This window comes from Spea bombifrons, chromosome 8 (assembly GCF_027358695.1).
Source record: "Spea bombifrons isolate aSpeBom1 chromosome 8, aSpeBom1.2.pri, whole genome shotgun sequence".
NCBI classification, from domain to species: domain Eukaryota; kingdom Metazoa; phylum Chordata; class Amphibia; order Anura; family Pelobatidae; genus Spea; species Spea bombifrons.
In genome coordinates this window covers 14,128,419-14,140,881 of record NC_071094.1, presented here as the reverse complement: position 1 = coordinate 14,140,881, position 12,463 = coordinate 14,128,419, and the positions used below count along the sequence as shown (strand labels likewise).

Sequence of the window (12,463 nt, the reverse complement as noted above, 5' to 3'; positions counted from 1 at the left end):
ACCCCAAAACTCCCAGTGTAAAACACGCTGCCACCACCAAGAACTTTAAAAACCGGGCGTCTTAGGTTGCCCAAAAACAATCAGACTGCGATAACTACACAATCCCCAAGCTGATACCTATATAGTTAACCACTTAATAACGTGACATATCTATATGTATACAAAAGGCTATCTCTAGGCTGAATTCGATTAGAGAACAAAGACAGAACTGATTAAAAATGTTTAATCTGAGTATAAAATGGGTCACAGTGCTGTTATACAAAAATGCATATAAAAAGAGACATAGACTTAAATAGTACAAAACAGTGTAAAATAAAAGGGATAAAACAGAGTATCATACCATACTTCATTGGAGCCTTGATGTTGTCTCTGTGATGGTAAAAACAGGCTCTTCCTCCATTACCAATTGCCCACCTTTTTATCCCCCCCCAAGACCGCCCTTTTCCTGTTACCTGAGCAAGGGGATGGGAGTAGGGGGTTCAGAACTATGACCTTCTGAAGGCGGGGTTATATCTGCTCAACTTTGGTCTGAGATCACAAAATATGTAATATGACGACGGCCGAGCTTGGCATCATTATGACACCAGGATCATCATAATTCTCTGGTCCTAGTGATCATTTTCATACCAAACTCCACACCTGTATCAGTTGGCACAAGGGCACGTTCGCATAACACTTGCTATGGACATGCCTGCATGGCGTGTTTGGTCTCCCTGAAAACAGCACATCACAGGCATAAGGATGCAATGTACGATGGGGCCCAAAAGTTATGTACCCATCATATTTTGGACATTATACATTTAATAATTTTACCCTGTGTCTATTGATACCCTGTCTCCACACCCCAGGGAGATGTAGCCAGGATGTCTGGCCCCTCCTGTCCCAGGTGTCAATACTAGGGCTGCAACTAACGATTATTTTCATAATCGATTAGTTGGCCGATTATTTTGTCGATTAATCGATTAATCGGATAAAAAAAATGAATGTAAATTTTTCATTTATTTAAAATAATTTAATAAACAAATGATGTTAAATACAAATGTTGGGGTAAATACAAAGTATGTATATCTGTAATTAATATGTGCTTGATTAAGTTTATGTGTGTGTATATGTATGTATGATAGCTGCAAGCCACTTAGGGGGGAAGTAACAGGAAAGACAGCTGTAAGAAGATATCACACCTACATACTATGTAGAGAAGGAAGGAAATGCATCACCTGGAGATAGGCATGGGAAACATAGCAAGTCAATAACATCACACGGTGGGGTCTTGGGAACACAGGACAGGGACCTCATTTACACATCAATAGAGAAATACCTTAAAAAGACATTGTAGAAACACACAGAAAGGGAGACTGGATTGGAGAGTCTCACCCTTGGCACATCACCCACACAGCATACACACTTAGCAGCAGATATTAGATAGATGGGATGTTTGTGATTGGTATGAATGATTGTCATCTGTATATCACTGTAACTCAGGTTTTGTCTTTGCTGTAGCATTAATCTGGGCAGATTATAATTAAAGCTCTCTCTCTGGTAAGAATCTTGGGTTGGCTGTTTTATTGTAATATCGGGTAGAAAGCCTTAGTAGAACTAGACATATATATTATCTGGAAAAGGGGATACGGTTATATGTTAGTTCTTGGAGGAGGTAACAAGGGGTATTACATTTATCATTAATACACAACGCAGAGCGGATTATTCTCCACGCATATCAATTGGTGGTATTGGTTTGAGAGAGGAGAAGTATATACAACATATTGGTGCCGTGACCCTTGGCCAGAAGAACTTTACAGAGTCTGCCTGGAGTGTGGTGAGTATAATTGTTATTATATTATATTGCTGTGATTTGTTCGTTTGATATGACATGCAACATGGAGGATGCAAAAGTTACTTATTCTGAAAATGTTAAGAAATGGCTTCTGAATTATATTAAGAGACATGGTGGTCCTTATGAAATCCCACAGGACTGTAAACAGTCATGGGAGATGTTGCAGAAGTTTTTGGGAGAGACATTATTTGAAAAAAAGGTGTCAGAGAGTAAAAGAAAAGGTTGCATTGTGCAAGGACTACTCTCTTGTTGTTTAAGATTGGAAGAAATTGTGAAAGCAAATGAGGATAAGTTGGCAGAGCTGAATGCTTCAATTAAAGTAAAATCTGAAAAGCATGATGAGATGTATAATGAATTAAATAATAAGATTGTTGATCTTAGAGTGTATGCAGTAGCAACTGGAGAAGCTTTAATTGAAAAGGCCAAAGTGTGTGAGGAGCTTAAAGAGGAGAATGAAAGGGTGAATGAGAAAATGTTGGATTTGCAGAGAGAATTGGATGAATGCAGACATGCTACCAATATGGCTTTTAATAAAATGGCAGAAAGTATGGCACCTTCTAGTATGTCTCCTGCACCTGAAATTCCTGGGTCCGTTAACTCAGGGATTAGAGATATAGGATATAAATCTATTTACCCATGGGATGATCTGAAACAAAAGCCAGTGAGTATCCCTGCTGCCCCAACTACAGCAACTACAGTGTTAAATCCTGATAATACTGGTGGGATACAGCTTGTTACTAAACATTTAAAGCCACAAGAAATGGATGCCATTGTTAAAGAAATAGGCCTGGTTCCCCAGCATGACATTAACCGTTTTTTGCAATGGTTTTGTGGGTTTCAAAGAGTAAAAGAGATGTATAGCTTGACAAGAGAGGATATTGAAAGAGTGCTGCAGAGAGTTGCTGGAAATGGATTGTGGGTTAGGATTGTACAGACATGTGGTCAGCAGTGTAGAACTAGGGATATGTTGAAAGAGATTTTAAGAGCATTGTATGGAATTACATCTGGTATGTCGTTGTCTGGCAAAATTAAACAACTGAAACAAGAATCTCCTTATGAATTGTCGGCTAGAATATCTACAGTTATGGAACAATTGGTTGTCAGTAATCCTGGTTTTGAACAGGGAGGGCTGATGCATAGATCAATGTTTTTAGATGCATTAGAGCAAGAGGTTAGAGAGGAGATTTTATCAGTAACCCCAGATCCATCAGAAATGTGTGACATATTATTAAGAGCTGATAATTTGTGGAGAAGAAAGATTAAAAATGAGAGTTTTGCTGTTGATGCTGCAAGAATTTTTAGGGTAGAGGGGCAAGAGAGAAGAGACAGGTCTGGCATGTATTCTCAGAGGGGGAATAGATTTCAGAATATGGGAGGTTATAGAACTGATAACGACTCAGATAGAGGAAGGAGGGTAAAGAGTGATAAACCGTTAAAACCATGGGTACCTTTTCATGAAATAAAAAATGAAAGAGATCGCTTACAGGAAGAACTAGACAATGTGAAATATGAATTGGATAAGATCAAGAATGCAAAAACAAGGGTAGCTACTGTGGAAGACAACAAGGTAGTTCACCCTAAAGAAAAAGGTGATTGTTAGGAATTCCGAGCCCCCCGAGCCCCTTCTTGTCATTTTCTCACGAATTTGATCTTAGATCCCTGGGGGCGGCCCACTGTTGATGTTTCATTAGGGGGAACTCGAGTACAAGCGCTGCTAGATAGTGGGGCAGCTGTAAGTTTTAGCAAGCATGTTAATCCAGGAAATGAGAAAATTAGAATTACAGGTATTACGGGGCATTCCATTGAAGCTCCTTTTGTACGTGATGTGGAAATGCAAATTGGTCAGGAAAGATGGGTATGTGATGTTGTATGTGAAAATCAAGATATTATTGGAGCAGATGTTTGTTTGGAACAAGGACTGGTTGTTGATTTGGCTAATTTAAAATTGTGGAAAATGGAAGGAAAAGGAAATACAGGCCATGTATGGCACCCTCCGATGGAACTAGCAACAGCGACAGTGAAACCAGTGGGGGAAGCAAGGGGGTGTTGGGACCCCAAATGGAATGATATTATGAATGAGTATCAGGATGTCATTGCAGAACATAAACAGGACTGTGGTAAAATGCAAACAATGGTGTTGCTGGAAGGCAGTGATCCACCAGCCCAAAAACAATATCCAATACCCAGAGAAGCTTTCCAGTCCATTACAGGAGTAATTAAGCAATTAGAAGCCCAGGGCACATTGGTAAGAGGTGCGTCTATATGTAACAGCCCGGCATGGCCAGTGTCTAAGCCCGATGGAACGTATAGATTAACGATTGATTACCGAGTTTTGAATAGACATTCAAAAAGCATGGCCCCTATTGTTGCTGCTTATCCAGAAATTATTGGTAAGATAACTCCAGACATGAAAGTGTTTTCTGTGGTTGATATTAGTAATGGTTTTTGGAGTTTAAGTCTTGATCCCAGGTGCCAATACAGGACTGCTTTTACTTGGGAAGGAATCCAGTATATGTGGACAGTTCTACCGCAGGGTTACAAAGATAGCCCAGCCATTTTTCATGCTCACATGAAAGAAGTGGTAGATACATTTTCAAAGTCAGAAAGGATTGTTCAGTATGTGGATGATATTCTTATTGGGTCTCCCTCAATGGAGGAACATAAAAATGATATCCAGGAATTGTTACAGCTTTTGAGAGAGGCAGGCTTAAAACTGAATCCAAAAAAAATACAGCTTGGAAGAGAGCAGGTTCAGTTTCTTGGTGTGACCATAGGGAAGTCTGGGCGCAGTATTAATGAACAGAGAGTGGAGCTGATTGGAAAAATTCCCTTACCTACAGATGAAAGGTGCCTAAGACAGTTTCTGGGAATGACTGGATTTTGCAGAGATTTTGTTCCACAATATGCCGAGTTAACAGAGCCACTGTATGATTTATTAAAGCAGGATCAGTGGAAGTGGCAGCTTGAACATACACGAGCAGTGGAAGATCTTAAAAAGGCCCTTGGTAATGCTCCAACCCTAGCTGTCCCTAATCCTAACCTAGAATTTCGGATGTATCCCTATGTGGGCCCCAATTCTCTAGCAGTTGTACTTACCCAGGAGTGTCTTGGCAAACAAAGACCTATAGCATATGCATCCAGGTTGCTTACTGCAGTGGAACAAAAATATCCTCTGTGTACACGTATGGTTTTGTGTTGTTACTGGGCAATAAATAAATTCCGATACTTGACGGGAACACAAACTGTTGTTATAGCAAGCCACCATACCCCTATTGTGTTGTTGGCAAATGGCCAATGGAAAGAAAGTGATGTAAACAGTAAAAGGTTAGCTAGATGGACTACTGCTTTGTTGTCAGAGAACATAAAAGGGATGCTACTGAAAGAACCTAGTGTTCTTGCAGGTGGATTGGTTATAGAAGGTGAACCTCATGAATGCCAGATATTAGGAACAAATTTGCAGCATTCAGTTTTTAGAACGATGCAACAACCTTTTGACTGCAGTCATGAATGTTGGTATATTGATGGTTCCTCATTTTATCAGGATGGACATAGGATAGCAGGCTTTGCTGGTATTTTGGTAAAAGATGAGCAAATTGAAAAACAGTTTATGTATTCCTGTAAATCGGTTTCTGCACAGTATGTTGAGATAGCTGCACTTCTCCAGGTACTCAATGAAATGAAAAATTTCAGCAATGAGGTCAATGTTGTTTCTGATTCAGACCAGGTGTGTAAAGGAGCTGTTGTGTACCTTCCATGGTGGAATGTGATGAGGTTTAAAGGAACAGATGGAGGCAGAGTAAAATATGATTCCTTGTGGCAAGCTATTGAAGAGGAATCACATAATTTCCATAGAATTAATATCAGAAAGGTACAGGCTCATAGGAAGGCAACACGAGAACACCAGTGGAATAACAAAGTAGACAAATTGGCAAAGGAGGCAGCTAGTGTGGCACATGAGTGGCCATTGTTAACAGCTGTTATGTCAATGCCTGTAGCTGTCTTGACACGAGCAAAGGCGAAATATCTTTATGAACGAGCAAGTGAATTAGCTAAACTACAAGAAAAAGATGAGGAGCTAGGCCCATTAAAACTAGCTTGTGAAACAGGTCCTATCCAGTATGAGGGCCAGAACCTATATTTGAGGGAAGGGTTACTTGTAACCACTAAGGATGAGGTACCAATATGGGTGGCCCCAAAAGGAGTGAGAAAAGATATTCTCACTTGGATACATGGCTCTCCGGTAGGAGGACACCCGAAGCTCCCATTAGCAATGGAAAGATTAGACCAGGTAGCTTGGTGGCCCCAAAATTATTTACATATGGAGGATCACATATTATCATGCTTGGAATGTGCTAGACATGATCCTACTAACAGAAGACGGAGGGGAGCTTTGATGAGACAGGCACCCATGGGACCATGGGAACGTATCCAAATCGATTACACTGGTGAATTACCAAATACTGCCCACCGAAATAAATATATTCTTGTGGTAGTAGATTCATTTAGTCACTGGGTAGAGGCGTTTTCAACAAAAAATTGTACTGCAATCAACACAGCCAGAATACTTGTAAAAGAAATTTTCAGTAGGTGGGGAATTCCAAAGGTTATGGACAGTGATAGTGGACCAGCCTTCATTGGTAATGTTATAGAGGAAACCTGTAGTTTACTAGGAATTAATCACAAATTCCATATATACTACCATCCAGAATCCTCTGGTCAGGTTGAAAGAATGAACAGGACAATAAAGGATGCTTTAAAAAAGGTTGTGAATGTGCAAGGAACTGATTGGGATGAGAAATTGCCATTTGTTTTGTCAACTATTCGTTCCAGAGTGTGCAGATCAACAGGTTTTGCCCCTTATGAAGCTTTATTAGGGAGAAACATGAGAACGTGGGAACATTTACTGAATCCTCTCCCACCTGCCCTAGACACAGTAGCCTTATCAGAAGCCTGGGTTGAGAATCTTAAAGAACATATTTTGACAGTGCATAAATCTATCTGCGCTACTGATGAATGCACTCACAAATATACCCAAAAGTGGTTTAATGCCAAAGGAGATTTAACAGAACATGAGATTGGTGACAGAGTAATGTTGCAAGATTTTGCTCCCTATCATCCATTTCCTAAACCAAAATGGAAAGGTCCATATGGTGTAATAGACAAAATTGGTCCTTCTGTGTACTTACTAGATGTGGGGGAAGAGAATTTTAGATGGACACATGCGTGTCAGATAAAAGCCTTTAAAGGGAAAAACGATGTGCAGAAGTAATGTATATTTACATGTTCTCTTAGTTCTCTTTTCCAGATAATAGAAAATGGAGAAGACCCCTGGAAGAACATCTCAACTAGGAAATGTGAAATGCCAAAATACAGCAGCAGTGATATGGTGGTTGATTGTATCAGGCTTAATGTATATACTGTATATAAAAGGAGAAAGGACTAGCACTCTGATGGACAATAGTCATAAATGGGAAATAAGGGTACATCAGAGCAATTTAGGTGAAAAAAATTCAGGAGATGCAGGTATTCTAGTAGATAGGTATAAGAGGGAGGAAAGACGTCCAGAAGAAAAAGGAGAAATCAGAGTAACTTTAAGAGTAAAGGGACAATCGCCAGAAGTTACATTTAAGGATAAGCATACCGTGGTTGGGGCTATAGGGGGATGGATAGTGGTACAGTGTAATATTTCAATGCCTAAGTCTAACCTTCCCTCTGAATTTGCAGTTTGGAGCTATCCAGGAGGGAGTGATATGCATAAGAGTACCAGTACATTTTGGGCCAATACCACAAAGGAAGTGAGAATAAAGATGCTGCTGGAAAGAAATTTTACATTAACCCAGGATGGTTCTGTGACATGCAACCCAAATCACAGTGGACTGCATACTATAGTAGACTCAGCAATTAAAGTACAACTTACTAACTCACAGGACTGCCCAACAACCACCCCCTGGCCAGAGCATGGATTATTCATACAACCAACACAAACGGTCGCTTATACAGATGTGTCTTATGTAACATTACCTTTATTGTTAAATTTTTCTTCATTTAATATACCAGAGAGCTGCCCAGAAATGTTGAAAGAATGGTTTAAAAAGGTGTTTCAAGCACATATTAATCTATTCTGGGATGCTACACAAGGGCTTCGTTTTAGAGAGAGAGAAAAAAAGGGATCTGGGTACTTATATAATATCAGGATTCAGTTTGGGGACCTCAATTAGACATAGAGGATCTAAACTCACGAGAACAAAAATTTGTAGATGGGTTGCAACAAATTTTACTTAAAGAGGGACGTGTGGAATTTAACACTCTAGCCGAAACTGATCTATCAATACAGAACATTCACACAGTTGCTGCAGATTTGCAATGGATTAATATATCTGTAAATGCTCTGAGAGAATCAGTTGAGAATAATGATGTGTCCAAGGCTATGGTATGTGGTATAGTCGGAAATCTACTAGTTGAACACCTAAATTTAGGCCTCCAAGAAATAAAACAAGGGGAATGGCCCAGAATTGTGAATTCTACCCTAGTTTTTCATCTGGTTAGGGAATTAAGTGTAAAGTAGGGAAAAAGGTAATTCCATTACTAATTGACATTCCAGTTTGGACAGAACAGCCTGTACCTGTTTATAAGATGACTATGCTGGGTGAGTTAGACGTGGCTAATGGCACTAATGTTTTAAAACAACTCCTGCCACAAACCCGCTTGGTGGTAAAAGAAAACCAGTTATGGAAGATTATTAACCCCAGTTGCTGTGACAGACGTAAAAATGCTTGGCTTTGTTCCTGTGTACTAGAACCCCTAGTCCGGTGTAAATGGATGGAAAAGGGTGGTACATGGGCAGGGCCCTACGATCTGTGCACTGGGTGTATCTAAAATTCTCTGGCAACAAACTGTACCTTGTAATGTACCTGCTACAGGATGATGTGTTAATCTCACCTATGGCTCCATGAAAGTGGGTAAGGAGGTCATAAGAGCTAACGTTCAACTCACACAGGTATCTGTGAACATGGTACAGGAGGAGCTGGGAAATTGGAATAAGATGATTCCCTCACTATTTAAAACAATCCCGCCACTTAACATAGATTTGGATACATTATTTAACAGAAATAATAGAAGGGTTGTGCAATTACAAGATCTGGTGAACATTTAGCCGGCACAAAAGAACTTACACACAGCTTTCAAGAGCCCTGGTGGAGCATCCCCTACAATGTATATACACACCCAGGATTAAGAACTGCTTCTGTAATATTTGTATTCCTGCAATTTGTATTAATTTGCTCCTTATTCATCCTATATTGCTTCTGGAGGAAAGAACTGAAGAAAACACACACCAAGCAGGAACAATTAGAGCTAGCATCAATTGTAGGGATATAAAATACCAGTATATTGGTTCTTGTAATACTGCTTGGGTTTGAGTCTTTATGAATAAATTCCTATATGGATCTTATTCAAGTGGGGGAGTGTTGGGGTAAATACAAAGTATGTATATCTGTAATTAATATGTGCTTGATTAAGTTTATGTGTGTGTATATGTATGTATGATAGCTGCAAGCCACTTAGGGGGGAAGTAACAGGAAAGACAGCTGTAAGAAGATATCACACCTACATACTATGTAGAGAAGGAAGGAAATGCATCACCTGGAGATAGGCATGGGAAACATAGCAAGTCAATAACATCACACGGTGGGGTCTTGGGAACACAGGACAGGGACCTCATTTACACATCAATAGAGAAATCCCTTAAAAAGACATTGTAGAAACACACAGAAAGGGAGACTGGATTGGAGAGTCTCACCCTTGGCACATCACCCACACAGCATACACACTTAGCAGCAGATATTAGATAGATGGGATGTTTGTGATTGGTATGAATGATTGTCATCTGTATATCACTGTAACTCAGGTTTTGTCTTTGCTGTAGCATTAATCTGGGCAGATTCTAATTAAAGCTCTCTCTCTGGTAAGAATCTTGGGTTGGCTGTTTTATTGTAATATCGGGTAGAAAGCCTTAGTAGAACTAGACATATATATTATCTGGAAAAGGGGATACGGTTATATGTTAGTTCTTGGAGGAGGTAACAAGGGGTATTACATTTATCATTAATACACAACGCAGAGCGGATTATTCTCCACGCATATCAATTGGTGGTATTGGTTTGAGAGAGGAGAAGTATATACAACAACAAACAGCAGAATAAAAAAAAACTTTGATAAAATGCATTTCTTTTCTTTATTTCACAACCAGCCCCCCCAATTTATGCACATTTGAGCCCAGGCTTGCCACGCTGCCTCCCACATATGCCACGCTGCCTCCCACATATACCATTCCACGCTGCCTCCCACATATGCCACTCCACGCTGCCTCCCACATATGCCACTCCACGCTGCCTCCCACATATACCACTCCACGCTGCCTCCCACATATACCACTCCACGCTGCCTCCCACATATACCACTCCACATATACCACTCCACGCTGCCTCCCACATATGCCACTCCAGGCTGCCTCCCACATATACCACTCCACGCTGCCTCCCACATATACCACTCCACGCTGCCTCCCACATATACCACTCCACGCTGCCTCCCACATATGCCACTCCACGCTGCCTCCCACATATGCCACTCCACACTGCCTCCCACATATACCACTCCACGCTGCCTCCCACATATACCACTCCACCCCCACATATGCCACTGTGCCTGATACGCCTTATACCCCCTGATACACCACTCCATCCTCCCCAGACATGCCACGCTGCCTCCCAGACATGCCACGCTGCCCTCCCCACATATGCCACTCCACTCTACCCCCAGATATGCCACTGTGGCCCCAGATATGCCTTTTACACCCTGATACACCACTCCGTCCTCCCCAGACATGCCACACTGCCCTCCCCACATATGCCTTGTATAATGTATATGCCTTATACCCCCAGATATGTCACTCCGTCTTCCCCAGATATGCCTTATACCCCTGGATAAACTTGGGTGTAGAGAGCCGGCGCTCTCAACTTCAATGCCGCCGTTCCTGTGAGCATGTACAACCGCCTGGCGATGCAGAAGAAGATTCTCAGGCACGCCAGGCGGTTGTACATGCTCACAGGAACGGCGGCATTGAAATTGAGAGCGCCGGCTCTCTACACCCAAGTTTATCCAGAGTCCGTATTTTGATGAGCTTCATATATCCAACCCGTTTGTGAGTGGATCCTACACTTTATTTTATTTCTATTTGGTTTACATATTACACTATTGGTATTTGTTTTTTTCCCCCATGTATATGCGCTCCATTGTTTGCTGTTGATTTTCGTATACACTTCAGGAAGAGTGTTTATGGAAGCTGCTTTTAGTGTGGGGAAGTATTGATTTTATTATTTGATTGTTTCACGTGGAACATTGGTACTTTTCTGTTTGCACATGCCTTATACCCCCCCAGATATCTCATAGTCCCCTCATAGTCACAGACATGTTCACAGCACACTGACACCATACTTTTATAAATAAGTACTGGGTTAATCTTCACTGCCCCCAGGATTTAGATTCCCTTTAGTCTGCCCCCCTTTATCTCTAACTGCACCTTAAGTTAACTTTATTAAATTAACCCTCAGTCCTCATCATTAAATTAACCCTAAACACCCCATTAACCATAACTACCCCTAAATTAACTCTAAATACCCCATCAAAACAACTACCCTAAATTAACCCTAAACACCCCATTAACCACAGCATCCCCTAAATTAACCCTAAACACACAACTGCCTCAAATTAACCCCAAACACCCCATTAACCACAGCTGCTCCTAAATTAACCCTAAACACCCCATTAACCATAGCTGCCCCTAAATTAACCCTAAACACCCTATTAACCATAACTGCCCCTAAACACCCCATTAACCATAGCTGCCCCTAAACACCCCATTAACCATAACTGCCCCTAAATTAACCCTAAACACCCCATAAACCATAACTGCCCCTAAATTAACCCCTACCTCCCCTGACTTTCAGTAGCCCAAATATTAATTTTATACTTACAGTTAGATGAGTGTCACAGCCATGTGGTTCTGGCCTTCTGGGAGAAGGAAGGGGGCGGGGCCAGTTGTCACAGTGATTTACAGGGAGGGACTGGTAAGTAGGAGCTGCTGCTGTGAGTCAGACTAAACTATTATATAATGAGGGGTGTTTTTCAGAGCGTTTGCTCTGAAAAAACCCTCATTTTATATTCGATAATAATCGATTCAACTAATCGATAATGAAATTCGTTGGCAACGAATTTCATTATCGATTATTATCGATTTTATCGATTAGTTGTTGCAGCCCTAGTCAATACCCAGCATGGGGTAATCAAGTTTTATTTTGGGTTCTGGCTCCAAAAGGAAAGGTGTGAACAAATGTTACTGGACTTAGCCTCAAATCCCTTAACCCATTCAGTGCCAAGCTCCAGTTACTCATGCCGTGGCATGACAGTTGTACCATCTGGTGAGCAACTTATAAGCAGATTCCTGTATTTTGCTCAAGGTGGAACCCTTATGAATGAGCAATATTATTTTTTCCCATTCGTCTGGCTCAAAAGTACGATGTAAGTCCCTTTCCCACAGTCACAAGAAAATATGGTTTAGTAGAGGTGCGT

The 12,463-nt window shown here is 41.0% G+C and overlaps 2 protein-coding genes across 2 annotated transcripts in view; one reads left to right on the top strand and one right to left on the bottom strand.

Annotated features, from left to right (window-relative positions):
* F8 (coagulation factor VIII) overlaps positions 1-12,463 on the bottom strand; it is a 694,472-nt gene that overhangs the window by 408,551 nt on the left and 273,458 nt on the right. The window lies entirely within an intron of this gene.
* On the top strand, positions 1,729-4,402 carry LOC128502979 (uncharacterized). The gene has a single exon (XM_053472969.1). It carries the CDS (start codon positions 1,866-1,868, stop codon positions 3,432-3,434), a length of 1,569 nt encoding a protein of 522 aa, XP_053328944.1. The 5' UTR covers positions 1,729-1,865; the 3' UTR covers positions 3,435-4,402.